General features: G+C 45.2%; 1 protein-coding gene and 1 long non-coding RNA gene across 2 annotated transcripts in view; one reads left to right on the top strand and one right to left on the bottom strand.

Moving 5' to 3' along the window:
- The window catches only part of SHANK3 (SH3 and multiple ankyrin repeat domains 3), a 673,138-nt gene that overhangs the window by 519,516 nt on the left and 132,670 nt on the right, over positions 1 to 20,952 (bottom strand). Inside the window, exon 8 of the mRNA XM_050953559.1 lies at positions 13,590 to 13,667. Coding sequence (XP_050809516.1) covers positions 13,590 to 13,667 — 78 coding nt within the window. The remainder of the gene's footprint in view (positions 1 to 13,589; positions 13,668 to 20,952) is intronic.
- LOC127051371 (uncharacterized) overlaps positions 1 to 20,952 on the top strand; it is a 235,455-nt gene that overhangs the window by 103,240 nt on the left and 111,263 nt on the right. The window lies entirely within an intron of this gene.

The following is a 20,952-nucleotide window of genomic DNA, read 5'->3' as shown; positions in this document are numbered from 1 at the left end:
ACTATCCCTGCAGGCCCTAGGAGTAAATTATCTGTAGACCTCAACTCTGAGTAGTGTTTACGTGAGACTAAGTGTCTGACACTGGAAAGACTCTGGGACAGGAGATCCAGATTTAGAGGTGCCAACTCAGTAGACCCCAAAGGGTAAGGGAGATGATGATGCCACCTATAAACCAGAGAGGCAATGGTGTCAAGTTCATAGCACCAGACTCGGGGCATGGCTACATTAGAGAGTTTACAGCACCAATGTAGCTGCGCCACTGTAGGTTCTCTAATGTAGCTGCTCTAAGCTGTTGAGAGAGAGCTCTCCCATCAGCTTAACTACTCTAGCCCCCACGAGCAGCAGTAGTTATGCCAGCGGGAGAAGCTCTTCTGCCGACGTAGCACTATCCACAACAGCACTTACGTCAGCGTAACTTATGTCACTCGGGGGGTTAGGGGGGTGATCTATTTGCCCCCTTGAGCAACCTAAACTATGCCAACAAAGGTAGTAGTGTACATATAGCCTAAAGTCAATTTAGCTAGACTTGGGGCCTGTGAGCCATGGATGCCAGACATGGAGCCTCACTGAATGTGGTTTGCCTGAATCTGCAGTGCTGGATCCTCAGCACTGGTCTGCTCAGCATAGGATCGATGGTGTTAGAAAATCAAGGGTGCCACACCTTCAGACGCAGCCAACCTGGACGGATCAGGAACTCTGACCACACTCAGATAAGCTATAACACCTCTCTAGTAAGTGGAACTTCAGAGACAGTCCACAGGGCTTACACTGGACCCTGCTGACCTGGAAAAGGGACTAGGGGCTTGGATATTGCTGATACCAGGCACTAAACCACTTTGACAAATGGTTCACCTGAGTTGACAAGAAGGGGTGAATTCATGTCAACTATTGAGAATAGGTCACTTCCACCTTAATTGAATTGGCCTCGTTAGCACTGACCATCCACTTGGTAAGGCAACTCCCATCCAAATAAATGTGTTAGTCTCTAAGGTGTCACAAGGACTCCTTGTTGTTTTTATAGATGGATCTGAGGATCCCTATTGTCCTCTGAGAGGGATACAGAACCTCTTCAGTTAGTGGTTTAAAAAAGTCACCAGTGCTGTATCTTCAGCATTGGTGGAATCCAGAGGTCTTACAGCTATACAGCAAAGTGGGTCAACAGAGTCAATTTTGCCAGATTCTCAGCAACAGATGTGGTCATCCAAGACAGATCCAGGAACCTGATCCAAGAATATTGATAGACTCATAGACTCATAGGTCAGAAGGGACCAATCTGATCATCTAGTCTGACCTCCTGCACAAGGCAGGCCACAGAACCCCACCCATCCAATTTTATAACAACCCCTATCCCAGGACCGAGTTATTGAAATCCTCAAAAATGGTTTGAAGACCTCAAGCTGCAGGGAAACCACCAGCAAGCGACCCGTGCCCCACGCTGCAGGGGAAGGCGAAAAACCTCCAGGGCACCTGCCAATCCGCCCTGGAGGAAAATTCCTTCCCGACCCCAAATATGGCGATCAGCTAAACCCTGAGCATGTGGGCAAGAGTCACCAGCCAGCACCCAAGAAGGAATTCTCCGCAGCAACTCAGTACCCATCGCATCCAACATCTCCCCGCAGACCATTGAGCAGACCTGTCTGGTGGTAATTCAAGATCAATTGCCCAAATTAACGATCCTATCATAACATCCCCTCCATATACTTATCAAGCTTTGTCTTAAAGCCAGAAAGTCTTTTGCCCCTACTACTTCCCTCGGAAGGCTATTCCAGAACTTCACTCCCCTAATGGTCAGAAACCTTCGCAGCATTTCAAATAAGTGGGACAATATTTAATTCTGCCAAAACCTTGACACTGCACCTGACACCCCTGACAGCTGTAGGAACGTTAAGATCATGTATAAAGGGCACTGGACTGTTTTATCAAGCGGTTCACCACAGTCCATGGTGCTAGATCCTAGGCTCTAGCTTCTGTCAACTCGGATGGATCCCGGGACTTTAGTTCTACTTATAGTAGGTACCAAACCCGGCTGGTTGACTAGAGTTGATAGTGCCAGGTCCTGGCACTGAGTTAGGTCAACCTGGAGGGATCTAGTACTTTGGTGCCAGATTAGGTTGACCCAGACAAATTCAGGGACCTTGGTGCCATGTTGACTGTGCCAGACTTTGACACTGGGCTCTGTCAGCTGGAGAAGATTGGGGACCTGGATGTTGTTTAAGTTGGGCATAAGCCATTTTGGCTGGCAGAACTCCAAAATTGGACTTGCACCTTACCAGATTGACACAATTGGGCCTGAGCAGCCTCCCAGTAGCACAGGTAAGTGAGCAGCTTGCTCATTTTTGCAGGTCAATCTCCAAAGTTGATGCCAGATATGTACACTGCCAGACAGGGGAATACGGAGTAGCAGGAGGGAGGTTCTATTAGCTCTGTATTTTGTACTGGTGCAACCACTACTGAAATACTGCATCCAGTCCTGGTGCCCACAATTCAAGAAGGATGTTGGTGATAAATTGGACAGAGTTCAGAGAACAGCTACAAGAATGTATAAATGATTGGAAAACCTGCCTTAGAGTAACAGACTCAAAATCAGTCTCTTTAGTTTAACCAAGAAGCGACATGATCACAGTCTATTAGTACCTACATGGGGAACAGAAATTTGAAAATAGAGTATCAGAGGGGCAGCCGTGTTAGTCTGGATCTGTAAAAGCAGCAAAGAATCCTGTGGCACCTTATAGACTAATAGACGTTTTGGAGCATGAGCTTTCGTGGGTGAATACCCACTTCGTCGGATGCATGTAGTGGAAATTTCCAGGGGCAGGTATATATATGCAAGCAAGCTAGAGATAATGAGGTTGATTCAATCAGGGAGGATGAGGCCCTCTTCTAGCAGCTGAGGTGTGAAAACCAAGGGAGGAGAAACTGCCTTTGTAGTTGGCTAGCCATTCACAGTCTTTGTTGAATCCTGAGCTGATTGTGTCAAATTTGCAGATGAACTGAAGCTCAGCAGTTTCTCTTTGAAGTCTGGTCCTGAAGTTTTTTTGCTGCAGGATGGCCACCTTAAGGTCTGCTATACTGTGGCCAGGGAGGTTGAAGTGTTTTCCTACAGGTTTTTGTATATTGCCATTCCTAATATCTGATTTGTGTCCATTTATCCTTTTCCATAGGGACTGTCCGGTTTGGCCGATGTACATAGCAGAGGTGCATTGCTGGCATATGATGACGTATATTACATTGGTGGATGTGCAGGTGAATGAACCGGTGATGGTGTGGCTGATCTGGTTATGTCCTGTGATGATGTCGCTGGTGTAGATATGTGGGCAGAGTTGGCATCGAGGTTTGTTGCATGGATTCGTTCCTGAGCTAGAGTTACTATGGTGTGGTGTGCAGTTACTGGTGAGAATATGTTTCAGGTTGGCAGGTTGTCTGTGGGCAAGGACTGGCCTGCCACCCAAGGCCTGTGAAAGTGTGGGATCATTGTCCAGGATGGGTTGTAGATCCCTGATGATGCATTGGAGGGGTTTGAGCTGGGGACTGTATGTGATGGCCAGTGGAGTCCTGTTGGTTTCTTTTTTGGGTTTGTCTTGCAGTAGGAGGCTTCTGGGTACACGTCTGGCTCTGTTGATCTGTTTGCTTATTTCCTCGTGTGGGTATTGTAGTTTTGAGAATGCTTGGTGGAGATTTTGTAGGTGTTGGTCTCTGTCTGAGGGGTTAGGAGAACACTTCAACCTGCTGAGCTTCAGTTCATCTGCAAATTTGACACCATCAGCTCAGGATTCAACAAAGACTGTGAATGGCTTGCCAACTACAAAGGCAGTTTCTCCTCCCTTGGTGTTCACACCTCCACTGCTGTAAGAGAGCCTCATCCTCCCTGATTGAACTAACTTTGTTATCTATAGCCCGCTTCTTGCTTGCATATATATACCTGCCCCTGGAAATTTCCACTACATGCATCTGACGAAGTGGGTATTCACCCACGAAAGCTCATGCTCCAATACGTCTGTTAGTCTATAAGGTGGCACAGGACTCTTTGCTGCTTTTGAAAATACAGGGCTCTTCACTCTAGCAGACCAAGATCTCACAAAATCTAATGAAAGCTGAGGACAGTGAGAGTGCCTCTTGCTCGGTAACAACTAAAGCCTGATCATTGACAAACACCCTTTTGTCTGTTCAAGTCCTATCTAAGAAGACTGCTTTGAAATCCAGGAAGAGAACAGTAATACAACTATCACACTACCATGAGTGAATCATCTGAATGAACTCTCCATATCGACATGCTTGTAATTGTGACTGTGAATCTAAGCTGGAGAACTCACTATCATGACACTTAAAATAGCCAAACGATATTTATACATTCACTAGTGTTAACCCACAGGTTTGCCACTCAAGTTTGTGGTTTTATGGTGCATATGAATAGGGGTGGGGGAGTGTGTGTGTTGTGCTGGGAGATTTGTTTAATTTTTTGCGGGTGCTAAACAAGGGATGCGTGCTACAGTGAGAAGCTATCTGCATTTGAGGTTATTGCATCTGCTGGTTTTGTATATGCTTGGGTGCTTGTGCTGATTTGTGTTGTGTTGGGCTAGGAGATTTGTATTGATTTGTGTGGGGGTGGATGTTCAGTTGGGATATTGTGTTGATCTCTTTGGATGTGAAAGTTGTATGGAGGAGTTTGTTTTAAGTTGTATGGCTGGTGAATCAACCTTTGAAGAACGGCGGCAGTTGGGCCAAGTAATCCACTATCTGTACATTGGCCAAACCGGACCGTCTCTACGTAAAAGAATAAATGGACACAAATCAGACGTCAAGAATAATAACATTCAAAAACCAGTTGGAGAACACTTCAATCTCCCTGGTCACTCGATTACAGACCTAAAAGTTGCAATATTACAACAAAAATACTTCAAAAACAGACCTCAACGAGAGACTGCTGAATTGGAATTAATTTGCAAAATGGACACCATTAAATTAGGCTTAAATAAAGCCTGGGAGTGGATGGGTCATTACACAAAGTAAAACTATTTCCCCATGTTTATTTCCCCTCCCCCTCCCCCCATTCCTCACAACTTCTTGTCAACTGCTGCAAATGGACCATTTTGATTACCACTACAAAAAGTTTTTTTCTCTCCTGCTGGTAATAGCTCACCTTAACTGATCATTCTCATTAGAGTGTGTACGGTAATACCCATTGTTTAATGTTCTCTGTGTATTGTGACAAAGTTCCTCCTCTACCTTGGTGGGTCCTGCGCTTATTGGCGGACTTATTTGCCTCACAGATTCAGCCTGTGGGTCGGGAAACAGACCAGAGACCTTCCGCTCTGGTAGAACTCACAGTCCAGGTCAATTCCTCCTGTGTTTGATCAGGAGTTGGGAGGTTTGGGGGGAACCCGGGCCCACCCTCTACTCCGGGTTCCAGCCCAGGGCCTTGTGGACTGCAGCAGTCTAGAGTGCCTCCTGGTACAGTTGTGTGACAGCTACAACTCCCTGGGCTACTTCCCCACGGCCTCCTCCCAACACCTCCTTTATCCTCACCACCGGACCTTCCTCCTGATGTCTGATAATGCTTGTACTTCTCAGTCCTCCAGCAGAATGCCTACTCACTCTCAGCTTCTCGCACGCCTCTTGCTCCCAGTTCCTCACACGCACTTCCTCTCTTCTGTTTCCCTGGTTCCCTTTGGCTTGACTGGAGTCAGCCCTTTTATAGCATCAGAGGGGCCTTGATTAGAGTCAGGTGCTTAACAGCCTCACCTGACTCTTAGCAGGTTAATTGGAGTCAGGTGTTCTCATTAGCCTGGAGCAGCCCCTGCTCTGGTCACTCAGGGAATACAAAACTGCTTATCCAGTGGCCAGTATATCTCCCTTCTACTACTCTGCTGTTCCCAATTGGCCTGGGTCTATCACTGTGTGTGTGTGTGTGTGTGTGTGTGTGTGTATATCTCTATATCTATATCTATATATATCTCTTCCTGCTGTATTTTCCACTACATGCATCCGATGACGTGGGCTGTAGCTCACGAAAGCTTATGCTCAAATAAATTTGTTAGTCTCTAAGGTGCCACAAGTGCTCCTGTTCTTTGTGCAGATACAGACCAACACAGCTGCTACTCTGAAAACTATCTGTGCAGTCTCCCTCATATCCCTATGAAATTGTTGCATGTAAATTAGCTGTAGAGTGAAGGTGGTGATTGTTTGACTTACCTCTGACAACACAATGGTCTAGGACTCTTGGCATGGGATAAATATATGTCTTACTGTTTATTGTATATCAATGCTTACCAAGTGGCAACTGAATTATGTTAGGCTAAATCAAGGGTAGGCAACCTATGGCACGCATGCCAAAGGCGGCACATGAACTGATTTTCAGTGGTACTCACATTGCCTGGGTCCTGGCCACTGGTCCACGGGGCTCTGCATTTTAATTTAATTTTAAATGAAGCTTCTTAAACATTTTAAATACCTTATTTACTTTACATACAACAATAGTTTAGTTATATATTATAGACTTACAGAAAGAGACCTTCTAAAAACATTAAAATGTATTACTGGCATGCAAAGCCTTAAATTAGAGTGAATAAAGAAGACTCAGCACACCACTTCTGAAAGGTTGCCGACCCCTGGGCTAAATGCTTCTCAGAAACTGTATACCTCAGTTAAAACCCTCTGAAAACTAAGATGTATGATGTGTATGTGTTTCACTAACAAGTTTAATCTTAGTTTTCTAGAAACTAGGCTAAAATCAAAAAGTAATTCAGATGTTGAGGCTGGAGAAACTCACTATATAACAGCAGCAAAACAGACGTTTTGGAGCATGAGCTTTCGTGGGTGAATACCCACTTCCTCAGATGTATTCACCCACGAAAGCTCATGCTCCAAAACGTCTGTTAGTCTATAAGGTGCCACAGGATTCTTTGCTGCTTTTACAGATCCAGACTAACACGGCTACCCTCTGATACTATATAACAGGAAATTATGCTCATCTACAGCAAAAAGTATTGTGAGAAACCCTTAGTGTTTCAAAGAGCTCAGCCTAGAAATCACAGATGTTGTGGTCAAAAGAACTGATAGCTTCATAGACATAGATAAAAAGAGGAAGAAGCTTTGATCTGGCCGTAAATGAAAGGTTTTACCACTATTTGAATCTTTGGTTAAAGTGACATAAGATCTTGTAGTGCTGGTGATAATCCAGAAAAATTAGAATAGCATAAAAATAATTACCTGCATATTATATTTGGGTTTAATGTGCAATAATCCACAGGCATATAAAATTGATTAAAATGATCTATATTTAAAGATCCATGATTTCATGTTCATAACAAAATTACCTGCCTAGGCTAGTACAGAACTATACTGAATTAATTGAACTGATTTATTAACTCTTGATAATTGTAACTTCTCAGGTTCAGTTCAATTTTTGAGTGTTCACAATGTCAGCTAGCATCTTCATTCTGCTTTCTATAATTTCTTACTTGCTTTAAAAGCTATTTTTTTCTAATTTAACTCATAAAGGTATAATAATTCTCCAGTCTGTTCTTTAGCTAAAGGATAGGGAGAAAAACCTAGCGGAGGTAACTGGTTAATTAAATGGTTTATTCACTGTGTGTTTTTTAACCTCACTGTCTCAGACAGCAAGATGGTTATGATTGGTGTGACCATCAATGCTCACAGCACTGAAGGCCATGGGGTTGGACAGGTGTCACCAAGTCAGCATTTTCGATATTACTGGGGATGATGTTTAAGTAGGAAACAGGAGACTCGCAGAACCCAGGCTGAGTTTCCTGGGCTGGAACTTAAAAATAAATTAGTTTGTGCTTGTAAACATTAAGCACATGAGATACAGCCACTGCAAGACAATATATGTGATGTCCCTTGGTGCCATTTCTAGGGGATTACTTGCCACAGCAAAATCAAACCTTCTCAGTCAGTGAGTTAAAGACATGCTGACATCTTAAGCAAATATTACAGAGTTTCTTGATGAGGAATGGGCAATGACAGGAGCACAGGACTCTGATACTCATCACTTCATTTGGAACAAGATGTCTGTAGGATATCTACAAACTGCCGAGGTTATCTAAAGAGATGGGGTAATAGCTTTTATTGGAGCAAAAAGAACGAGGAGTACTTGTGGCACCTTAGAGACTAACAAATGTATTTACTGGAGCAGTATCTGCTGGTGAGAGGGAAGCTCTGGAGCCACACAGAGTAATTCTTCAGGTCTGGGAAAGTCACCCTGAGTGTCACAGCTAAATGCAAGCTTGAACAGACTGTTTAGTGTAAGTAGTTAGCACATATTCTAAGGGGCCATTCAAGGTAGAGTGGCCCGTTAACACCTCTGCAATCATAGGACAAAAAGAGGGGGTTAGTGGGTTACACAGATTGTTGTAATAAGCCATACAGTTATTATCTTCTGTCCTGTTCAATGGTCAGACTGTCTAGAGTGGTTCAGGACTGTGAGTGCCCACCTCAGTGCAGACTGTCAAAAGCAGGGCAGATACTTCAAACTGGTCATGTGTTCTACAATTAGATTATACACACACACACACACCAGCATCTAATGTGAACTCCCAAAGTACTATAATAGTCTTATAATGGAGTGACAGACAGTCCCCTTAGATTTCAGAGTAGCAGCCGTGTTAACCTGTATCCACAAAAAGAACAAGAGTACTTGTGGCACCTTAGAGACTAACAAATTTATTCGAGCATAAGCTTTCATGGGCTACAGCCCCACTTCATCAGATGCACAGCATGGAACAGACGAACATATAGTAAGAAGATATATATACATACAGAGAACATGAAAAAAATGAAGTAGCCACACAAACTGTAAGAGGCTAATCAATTAAAAAAACGTTTGTAGTTATAATCAAGATGACCCATTTTACACAGTTGATAAGAAGGTGTAAGGATACTTAACATGGGGAAATAGTCTCAATATGTGTAATGACCCAGCCACTCCCAGTCTCTATTCAAACACAAGTTAATAGTATCTAGTTTGCATATTAATTCAAGCTCAGTGGTTTCTCCCCTTAGACACTCCAGTCTATCTTGCCACTTAGGCAAACTGGACTATGTGATAGCTGGTCATGTTAATCAAAATCCACAAATATTCCAGTCCCAAGAGACCAGTCACTCACTCACCCACATCAATTTGCATCCAAAGACAATACAGGTATTCAATTCTATAGTGAACTAACTAAAGACTTATTAGCCAAGAAAAAGGAAAGAAAATTATTGAGAGGTTACAGCAAGTAAAACCATATTATGGGGGGAGGGATAGCTCAGGGGTTTGAGCATTGGCCTACTAAACCCAGGGTTGTGAGTTCAATCCCTGAGGGGGCCATTAAGGGAACGGGGGTAAAAATCTGGGGATTGGTCCTGCTTGGAGCAGGGGGTTGGACTAGATGACCTCCTGAGGTCCCTTCCAACCCTAATAGTCTATGATTCTATGATATACATGTGAGTCTCAATCTATAATTCCAAACGGTGGCAGACGTAGTAATCTGCCAATTTCCCAAAAGTCTCTCAGAGCTATCCAGACTAACTCTGGGGATCTCCATCTTCTCACTCAGTTATTCTGCTCTGTCAGAATCCAAACAGTTCAGAGACTGGAGAGGTGCTAATGGGCCACTCTACCTTGAATGGTCCCTTACAATATGTGCTAATCACTTATGCTAAACAATCTGTTCCCTCTTGCATTTAGCTGTGAGGCTCAGAATACCTTTCCAGACAAACTTGTCTCTCTCACCAACAGAAGTTGGTCCAATAAAAGACATTACTGTGATGGTCTGTATTCCTATGTTCACACATTTTACAAAACTATAATAGATTTTGTTCAAAGTATACCTTGTGAGGTATCATTTGAAAAAATGAATAATTTGCTGATTATTATTGTCTTGGTAAAATGTGTGGCAACATAGAAAAGTTGTAAAATTCTACTGAATAACATTACTGGGACATGCTCCAAGTTTAGAAAAGCAGGCACAAACCAGTTCCTCAAAGACAAAAGGCAAACTGATGCCTCAGCCCAATTTCAACAAAATCAAATGGACTATTATCACCTGGTTATGCCGCCATTCTTTGGCAGGAAAAGGAGTGCAAGCAAGGAATTTACATTTTGGCAAAGAAACAGATGGAGGTTCCCATCCTCCCAGACCTCCTGTCTCCTGGACCCCAGAGGGAGATGATTTTCGAAGAAAAGGAGAGCTATAAGAAAGGGGGATAGATGCCTCAAGATATCTCTCCCTTCATCACTATTCATGGCATCGATAATACTTGAAGGAGAAAGGAAGCATCACTAGACTAGGGAAGGGTCTTGGCTGAAAGGCCTTCAGCCAGTCAGATTGCTACAGAATGTGGTGAGAGAAACTTTTGCTTTGTAATAACTTAGCTTGCTAAGTTTGCGTTGGATGCATTTTACTTTTTATTTCTTTGTAACCAATTCTAACTTTTATCCCTCATTACTTGTAATCACTTAAAATCTATCTTTCTGTAGTTAATAAACTTGTTTTATTGTATTATCTAACCAGTGTGTTTGGACTGAAGTGTTTGGGAAACTCCATCTGGGATACATTGAATTTGTGCACATCGTTTTCTATTAATGAAATGATGGACTTTCTATGAGCTTGTGTTATCCAAGGGTGTGCTGGCCAGTACAAGATGCACATTTCTGGGAAAAGCCTGGGACTGAGAGTTTGCTGGTGATGCCTTGCAGTGTAATTCAAGAGTAGCTGGTTGGCTATAGCACTCATACAGTATAACTGGGAGCGATTTACATGCTGGAGGCTGTGTGATAGCAGACCAGGGATGGTTGCTCTCACAGCAAAGTAGTGTAAAAGGCACCCCAAGTTGGAGAACTGAGGGGACACAGTAGTCCAGCAGTCCAGACTGTACCCTGGGGAATGTCACAATTACCTCACTCATCTTGTCTCTCTAATATCCTGGGATCAAGACAGCTAAAACTAGACTACATACAACAGTGGGTTACCTAGGGCAGTTTCTCACCCTGTGGGTGGAATTTTCAGGTGGGTTTTACCTCACTGATTGAGAACAAAATTCTGCAAAATTGCCAGGTCACTAGAACACAGCAGGAGGGAAGAGAGGTCAGGACAGGAGCATCTCATTCCCTTCCCCTCCTGCTGCTGCTGCTGCTGCTGCTGTTTCCCCACCTTTGCTTTGCCCCCTACTTCCTACAAACTGAATGCTTTGTAGGTTAGGTTAGGTTAGGGAGAATGAGATGGGGAGAAAAATATCCCCAACACAGCATCCCCCAACACAGCAGCCACCAACCCTCACAAGCACTATACTCATCATCATTTCCATCATCCACTCTACAGGGCCCCCGACCATTGTTTCTTCTCATGACCCAAATCACACAATCCTGTGCAAAAGGGTCGCTGCATGATCTGGAGCCATTTCATGGGTGACAGAGCTAAAGAGTTTGAGACTCACTGCTCTCTGAAAAGCCATCAGCATATGTCTTCCCTACAATGGCCTAATCTGCATATGCAATCATGGTAATTGTACATGCACATTACCTATTGGACTGGAAACATTGCGTGTTAACTGTTTGCTTAATTTGTTTAAAAGTCAGATTCTCATGCTTGATAAAAATCATTTTATGTGCCATTGAAATGCAACCACCTTGTAGTAGAACATAACAGTCTTCAGACAACCTATAGCCTCTGTACACAGCACTCTGGAAAAGGAAGTGAGGAAGCAAGTTTCCGAATAGCAACTGCAGAGGGAATTTGGGGAGGCAGACTGTATCTACCCAAGTTGGAGTTAATATCCCCTGCCCTTGGGAAAGATATCAGGAGATCTTTGATAATCAGGACCATGGTTTTCAGTCTTTTCTGAATGAGGATATGTGAGCGAATGTGTGTAAGCAAGTGTGTGAAAGGAGAGCTACAAGTTTAACAATAAAAAGAAGAAGAATGCAGCATTTACCGTGTGTGCGTGTGCGCTGCCTCCCCCAGTCGCTCCAGGGACTGAACCAATTCCAGAATAAGGAAGATGGGGCTAGAGTTTGTTCCAGTAATCCCCATCCTCATGTAAACCAGTGATTTGAATGAGCTCTCCTGTGCCATCTATTAATTAGCTGGAACAGAAGACCCCACGAGCAGACTGTATTTGCCTAGACACACCTACTTTGCGTAGGTGATCAACAGACATCTCTGCTTTGCCAAAGTGATCAATTTTGACTGTTTTGGGTTAAAACTAACTTCAGTATTGGACGCAGAGGTAGTGAACTATTGTTATCCTTACTGTATGACTAAAGTGCAGCAGAACTGTACTCAGTATGTCCTAATTGAGGGTGGTAACCCTAACTGTAATGTCACTCACTAAGGGTGTGTGGGTGAGAGCGAGCGCAAGATGCTGCCAAATACAAGTAAAAGTGTGTGTGCAGGGGGTGTGGATGACAGGTGTTCCTACTTGGTGGTATAGACTCCACTGAAATGGTCTATGTGCCATGTGACCCTTCCTCTCCAGTGTTTAAAGACAGAACTAGTTAGAGTCTACTGAGAGTCCTCGTGTCTTCTCAAGGATGACCAGAGCTGCAGTCACTAGTAAGCTGGGCTAGGGTGCTAAGCCTTAGATCTGGTGTGGGTGAGGTTCCCCACCAGCCAGGGAAATCACTAAGAGCTGAAATCACAAAGGGCTGGGCCAGGTGGAACCTCAGGAAACAGCAAGACAACTAAAAGGGCAGCAGCAGCGATAAGCAGCTGCAGCGGCAAGTGATGAGCAGCAACAGACGCAGAGGTAATGCTCCAGCCCCACCCCCTCGGGGGCAGAAAGTGAACCCCCCCTGAATGCAGCCCCGGACTCTGGGACTTCGCTGACCTCAGACAACAAACTGTGAGTGTGGTACAGTGACTGAAAGGGGGAGGGGCACATTAAAAGGGCATTAGTCTGTTGGACTTTCACACCTCAAGATGGGAAACTTAAGGCAAAGGACACTGCCAGAGATACGGTAGGGTGGGTGTTTACAGTGCCCTTCAAATCCATGGATATCCACTTTATAGCTGCAGATATCTGCATCAGCAGACCATTTTTACAGATCGCAGATCAGATGTGGATACAAATTTTGTATCTAGAGCCCTCCAAATCTATGGATATCCGCATTATATCCACAGATTATTTTTGTGTCTCAACGATCAGATGCAGATACACACAGGAGCTTACTTACTGTTTGAATCTAGGTGTTTACTTGCTGTTTGTATCATTTTGAATCATTGTTTTTGTTAATGTAGTGTTCCTTCTCCTCTTAGTACAAGTCTTCTCTTGTTCTACATAGAGTCAACACTTGCCAGTGGGGAAGTATTGCCTCATAGAGGTGCCATGGGTTGGTGTCTAGTTTTTCCAGGTTTCAGGATTGTGGCTCAAAGTTGGCTTAGTTTTGTAATGTTAAGAGAAGCTCCGAGGTATTAAACCAGGCCCTTGTGGCTGCTGGCTCCACATGGCAGAAGGGTTACACCCACATGTGACTAGACTCTCCTTCTTCGCTGGGCACACACCTATGCTTTATCTACTAATACTCTTTCCCAGTGCTCTCTAAAACAAGGCACTTTTCCATCATCAACAAAGGCCTCACACTCTCTTACCTGGAACGCTGTCTGGCTGTTGTAGTTCCGAATCTCTTTGCTTGCACCACGGAACAGGAGGACCCGGGCACAACTCTCCTACGAGAAGAAAACCAGAGAAGAAAGAAGGAAATTATTAGCACTGATATGAGGAAAGAGGTGACCTTGGTTCATTCAGGAGTAGAGAGCTTCCTATTGCAAGGGAGAGAAATAAGGTAAGAATGTCAGAATTTACTTCTACAGCCTTAGACCAAGTCTCTCCAATTCCACCTCTCCTGACCTCATCACGGCTTCAGGGGAACTGCCCTCCTGCCCACCCACAACCCAGTCAAGCTCCATGTCTTCAAATACCCACTTAGCATTCAGGGGCACAGCGGCAGGAAGTGCTCTCATCATACACTGTTGTCATAACTATGAAGGAAAGGGTAACAGCCCTCCTGTGTACAATACTATAAAATCCCTCCTGGCCCGAGACACCAAAATCCTTTTACCTGTAAAGAGTTAAGAAGCTCAGGTAACCTGGCTGACACCTGACCCAAAGAACCAATAAGGGGACAAGATACTTCCAAATCTTGGTGGGGGGAAGGCTTGTGTTTGTATGCTCTTTGTTTTGGGGGTTCTTCGCTCTTAGGACTAAGAGGGCCCGGACATCAATCCATGCTTTCCAAATCTTTCTGAACCAGTCTCTAATATTTCAAACTTGTAAGTAACAGCCAGGCAAGGTGTGTTAGGTTTATCTTTGTTTTCTCAACTTGTAAATATTCCTTTTTGATAAGAGGATTTATCTCTGTTTGCTGTAACTGTGAACCTAAGACTAGAGAGGGTTCCTCTGGGCTCTTTGAATCTGATTACCCTGTAAAGTTATTTTCCATCCTGATTTTACAAAAATGATTTTTTACCTTTTTTTCTTTAATTAAAAGCCTTATTTTTTAAGAACCAGATTGACTTTTCCTTGTTTTAAGATCCAAGGGGGTTGGATCTGGACTCACCAGGAATTGGTGGGGGGAAAGGAGGGGGAATGGTTAATTTCTCCTTGTTTTAAGAGCCAAGGGTTTGGATCGGTGTTCACCAGGGAATTGGTGAAGTCTCTCAGGGCTATCCAGGGAAGGGTTATAGTACTTGGGAGGGAGATATTCTAGGGGGAGGTAGACAGAGTTTCCAAAAAAACTCTTAAATGATTTGGGTGGTGGCAGCAAAACCAGATCTAAGCTGGTAATTAAGCTTAGGGGTTCTCATGCAGGTCCTCATATCTGTACCCTAGAGTTCAGAGTGGGGAAGGAACCTTGACAACTGTGCCTTGGGGAGGGGGGGTGGCTGCTCCCTATAATCTGGTCATGTTCCATCCCTTTCTACCTCTTTGGGGGTGCTGTGCTTCTGTCAAAACACAGCAAAGTTTAGGCAATATTGTGGTTTGAAGCCAATGTTCTTCCATCACTTCCATAAAGGCTTATGTTCCCTAGGGACAGACCTCTGGACAGAACAGTCTCCCAGCTATAGAGTTAATGGACCTACCACTCCACAAGCTATAAATCATTGGTAATGTAACACTATCTGTTTAATAAGAAATAAACACAACATATCATTTCTCATGACGGGGGTCTTTTAGCCACCTAAACAGGGGAAACTGAAAACTCCATTTACAATAGGCAACAAAAGGAACAGAATCTTGGGGAAACCTGATTCTAAACCTACATAGCCCAGAAAAACAACCAGGGGAGGCTGGTCCTGATGGAATGGCTCTGCTGCTCCCTCTAGGGAGTTCCTCCAGCAGGCCCTTGTGCGGTTAGTGCTGGGATCACATCAATGTTCTCCCCAGAGCAGCTGGGACAGCGAGCGCAATGGATGACACACACTGTGCAGGCAGGAAGGCAAGACATCATTGCGACAATCTTCCCTGATGGGCTTTGTGCTCTCTCAACAGCAGCAGGCTCTCTGGCCACATGCTGCAAGTCTTGTTCTCTCCAGCTGAGGAAAGGACATTGTTCATGTCATATGAGACAGAGACATAGGGTAGATGTTATCAGCATACTGTCATTAATTAACTAGATTTTTAGTTTTCAGAGCGGTAGCCCTGTTAGTCTGCATCAGGAAAAACAACAAGGTTTTCAGTGTCAGGCGATGACTTCTTGAGTAAAGGCTGCCCTATTGCTTCCTTCAGGGCAATGTGTAGCCTGCCCTCTCTAAGCGCCACAAGCCGGGGCGCATCACTTTCCCACCAGCCAGCAGGGACACGGATCCAAAGGACAGGCTGTGGGATGAAGTTCTCCCAACATTTCCAGTTCCTCAGTGAGCATCACAGCTGGGACTCTAGCAGAGAAGACAAGGCTCTTGTTCCCTGAAGACCCTGCTCTGCCACCCCAGAAGCTGACAGCCTATCTCTAATACAATCGCATCTGCTCTAATCCCTCAGATAGAGACCAACAGCTACAAAATCTCCACCAAGCATTCTCAAAACTACAATTCCCGCACGAGGAAATAAGGAAACAGATCAACAGAGCCAGACATGTACCCAGAAGCCTCCTACTGCAAGACAAACCCAAAAGAGAAACTAACAGGACTCCACTGGCCATCACATACAGTCCCCAGCTAAAACTCCTCCAATGCATCATCAGGGATCTACAACCCATCCTGGACAATGATCCCACACTTTCACAGGCCTTGGGTGGCAGGCCAGTCCTCACCCACAGGCAACCTGCCAACCTGAAACATATTCTCACCAGTAACTGCACACCGCACCATAATAACTCTAGCTCAGGAAGCAATCCATGCAACAAACCTCGATGCCAACTCTGCCCACATATCTACACCAGCGACACCATCACAGGACCTAACCAGATCAGCCCACATCATCACCGGTTCATTCACCTGCACATCCACCAATGTAATATACGTCATCATATGCCAGCAATGCACCTCTGCTATGTACATCGGCCAAACTGGACAGTCTCTACGGAAAAGGATAAATGGACACAAATCAGATATTAGGAATGGCAATATACAAAAACCTGTAGGAGAGCACTTCAACCTCCCTGGCCACACAACAGCAGATCTTAAGGTGGCCATACTGCAGCAAAAAAACTTCAGGACCAGACTTCAAAGAGAAACTGCTGAGCTTCAGTTCATCTGCAAATTTGACACCATCAGCTCAGGATTCAACAAAGACTGTGAATGGCTTGCCAACTACAAAACCAGTTTCTCCTCCCTTGGTTTTCACACCTCAACTGCTAGAACAGGGCCTCGTCCACCCTGATTGAACTAACCTCGTTATCTCTAGCTTGCTTGCATATATATACCTGCCCCTGGAAATTTCTACTACATGCATCTGACGAAGTGGGTATTCACCCACAAAAGCTCATGCTCCAAAACGTCTGATAGTCTGTAAGGTGCCACAGGATTCTTTGCTGCTATCCCTAATCTGATCAGTTCTGTCCCCAAAACAATAAGTAATTTCCTCACACCAGGAGAGTCTCAGACCAGTTACCGAACTGAGAAAGTCCAGAGTTACCAGAGTATCTGATATGACATACAGGCACAACGTAAGAGTTTAAAAAAACCTTTATGCTGCGACTGATTGACATGAGACTTTTGCCACTAGTGCTATAGCCATTTCCCACTCACTTCGTTTACTGAAGGTCATCCATAAACCAGGGTGACCTATGAGAATGAAGCCAGTAAAGAGGGTGCCTAGGGCCACCTTATCAATGGTAGAGGGAAAAGAGTATTATGGTGTCCTACCAAAACACAGAAGGAATGGTCTGTCAGTGGAACAAGATTCTCCTAAACTGTCTGGAACCTTTCTGGTTCCACTGATCTCCAAGGACTGAGGTCCCTCTTCTCAGTAGGAGAGATGAGCCCCAATCTCAAAGTGGAGGAGTATATGATCAGTCCATGGCACAGGTTAAGGTCTGGTTGCCTCACCTCCAATCCCAGTTCAAAACTAGGTCCAACGTGTGGCTAGCTGTCTGGGTCAGACCAGTAAATATCTTGGATGTGCCTATGGTCATCATGGTGGCCAGGGAATCTGGATGTGCAGTAGTAGAAGATGCATCTTCTTTCCCACGGAAGGGATCACTCAAACTCTGCATTCCCATTGCCATTGTAATGAGGAATTCAGACTGCTGATGAAATGACTTGGCAGTGGAGCAGGGCGAGCAGTGCCCAGGCCCATCTTAATCCCACGTCAAGATCCACATACTGACTGGACACCCTGCCAGACCCAATTTTAGACAGGGAGGCTTTCTGCACTGTAGGCTGGATACATTCTGCACAGCCACACCTCCTCCCTGTTGATTTCTCCTGGGGTTCATGAGGTACCGAATACCCAGCTGATGACACCTGTGCCAGGACAGGCCCCGCCACGCCCTCCATCCAGATTGTGGCCATGCACAGGAAGCCAGGGGTGTTGTTTTTTATTAAATTACAGACAGCTGATGTTTTATTTCCCTCTGACTAAGCATTAATCATCATGAACCAAAGGCCAGTAGCCTTGTCTCCCAACAATGCCCCCTCTTCAGAAGGTAAAACCAAAGGGGAAAAATTAAACATACTGCTCCTGGTTTACACAGTCTCCTTACCTATTTATTACCATGTCCCTCCCTTCTAACTACCACAGGGACTGAGGAATGCAACTACCTGCAACCATACCAAGTCCTGGGCCTCCACATTCCCAGCGTATAGCAGCATTGTTCCATCTTCTCAGTCACTTAGCCTTAGCCACCGAAGGGACATAGCTGCTGTGGTTGAGTACCCAAAGAGTGACACCCCCCACTCCCTCCAGGGCTCGCTGCAAGAGACATCTTAAACTAAAATTCCCTTCCTAACCTAGAACCCATTCACTAGCTAGCCACTGTGTCTCCTAGCTAAGGCCCTCTCGTGCCCTATAATGCCATCCACGTCAAAACAAACATTCCCCTCATTACTCCAAGCAGTGTGTCCTCCCTTTCCCTAGAACTGCACTGCCACTACAGCCAAAGAGAGAGGCACACAGCACAAGCACTGACTCCCATGGTCTCTGCACCCTACCCCACCAGTCTCACTCTCACAGAAACAGCAGAGGGAAGAATTCAAGACCATCCCTACCCTTATCCCCAAGGGTCTCTGTCACTCATGGATTCATACCCTTTTATCTCCCCCTCTCGATTTTTAAGACTCACTCTCAGAAAGAAAGAAGACGGCACACAAATTGACAACACCTCCTGGCCTCTCACAGCACACACTGTCCCCGCAGGTCTCACTGGCGAGAGCTTTTTCCTGGTATCCACCCTTAATTTACCCTTTCTTAGTTTACCATTTACTCCAAGCTACTCCCCTTGTAACAAAGTCAAAGATTACCCTCCCTCCCTGATATTTACACACTTTGGATGGCTGCAGATTTATGTTTCCTCTACTGCCATCAATGGATTAAAAAACATAACTGCAATTAATGGCACTGTTAAACAACAATAGAATACCATTTATTTAAATATTTTGGATGTTTTCTACATTTTCAAATATACTTATTTCAATTATAACACAGAATACAAAGCGTACAGTGCTTACTTTATATTTATTTTTGATTACAAGTATTTGCACTGTAAAAAAAATTGCATTTTTCAATTGACCTAATACACGTCTTGTAGTGCAATCTCTTTATCATGAAAGTTGAACTTACAAATGTAGAATTATGTACAAAAAAAAATGATCAGTCCAACTCCTTGTTCAGCCAATCGCTCAGACTAACAGGTTTGTTTACATTTGCAGGAGATAGCTGCCCGCGTCTTGTTTACAAGTTCACCTGAAAGCGAGAAAAGGCGTTCGCATGGCACTGTTGTAGCCCGCTTCGCAAGGTATTTACGGTGCCAGATGCGCTAAAGATTCATATGTCCCTTCATGCTTCAACCACCATTCCCAGGGACATGAGTCCATGCTGATGACAGGTTCTGCTCAATAATAATCCAAAGAAGTGGGGACCGATGCATGTCCATTTTCATTAACTGAGTCAGATGACACCAGCAGAACGCTGATTTTAGTTTTTTGGTGGTTTGGGTTCTGTAGTTTCCACATCTGAGTGATGCTTTTTTAAGACTTCTGAAAGCATGCTCCACACCTCGTCCATCTCAGATTTTGGAAGGCACTTCAGATTCTTAAACCTTGGGTCAGGTGCTGTAGCTATCTTTATAAATCTCACATTGGTACTGTCACGGAGTGTGGGGGAGTCCGGCCCTGCACCCCTCTTCCTGGGACCCACAGTGACTCTCAGCCAGCCAGTAAAACAGAAGGTTTATTGGACAACAGGAACACAGGTTACAGCAGAGCTTGCAGGCACAGTCAGGACCCCTCCACCAAGTCCTTCTGGGCTTTCAGGGTGCTTGGATCCTAGCTAGGATACCCTGAATTCCGCCCACACAGCCCCAAGCCCAAACTCCAACTGCTTCCCTCCTGCCACTCCCTTCCTTTGTCCCCTTCCCGGGCAAAGGTGTTGACCTTTCCCCTCCCTTACCTAGCTCAGGTTACAGGCTCTGGCATCGTCCATCTCCTAAAGTCCTCCCCTGCTCTCCCACTCCCCACACAGACAGTCCCTACTGCATCACATCTCTCCCCCCTTCGAGACTGAACTGAGCGGGGTCACTCTGCCCAGTGACCTGGGGAAGTTCAGGGTCCCCTCTCCGGGACAACGCATCCGCTGTCAGGTTGGCACTTCCCTTCACATGGACCACGTCCATGTCATAGTCCTGCAGGAGCAGGCTCCACCTCAGGAGCTTGGCGTTGGCTCCTTTCATCTGGTGCAGCCAGGTCAGGGGAGAGTGGTCGGTGTACACGGTGAAGTGTCGCCCAAAGAGATATGGCTCTAGCTTCTTAAGGGCCCACACCATGGCCAGGCATTCCTTCTCGATGGCCGCGTAGCTTTGTTCCCGGGGTAGCAGCTTCTTACTCAGGTACACGATAGGGTGTCTCTCCCCCTTTTCATCCTCCTGCATTAACACCGCCCCCAGTCCCGTGTCTGAGGCATCGGTGAACACCATAAAGGGTTTGTCAAAATCTGGGTTTGCCAGAACTGGGTCGCTAACCAGAGCCTCCTTCAGCGCCCGGAAAGCCTCCTGGCACTGCTCAGTCCAGATCACTTTGTCTGGCTTCCCCTTTTTGCACAGTTCAGTGATGGGGCCGGCTATGGCACTGAAGTGGGGCACGAACCTTCGATAGTACCCCGCCATCCCAATACAGGCCTGGACCTGCTTTTTGGTTTGGGGAGCAGGCCAGTCTCTGATCACCTCCACCTTGGCTGGTTCCGGCTTCAGGCAGCCGCTCCCCACCCGATGGCCCAGGTAAGATACTTCAGCCATCCCCACCTTGCACTTCTCAGCCTTTACTGTTAACCCAGCCTTTCGGAGTCGGTCCAGGACTTGTT

Source organism: Gopherus flavomarginatus, chromosome 1 (genome assembly GCF_025201925.1).
Source record: "Gopherus flavomarginatus isolate rGopFla2 chromosome 1, rGopFla2.mat.asm, whole genome shotgun sequence".
Lineage (NCBI taxonomy): Eukaryota > Metazoa > Chordata > Testudines > Testudinidae > Gopherus > Gopherus flavomarginatus.
Note: the sequence above shows the minus strand (reverse complement) of the source record. Positions and strands in the feature narration are given on the sequence as shown.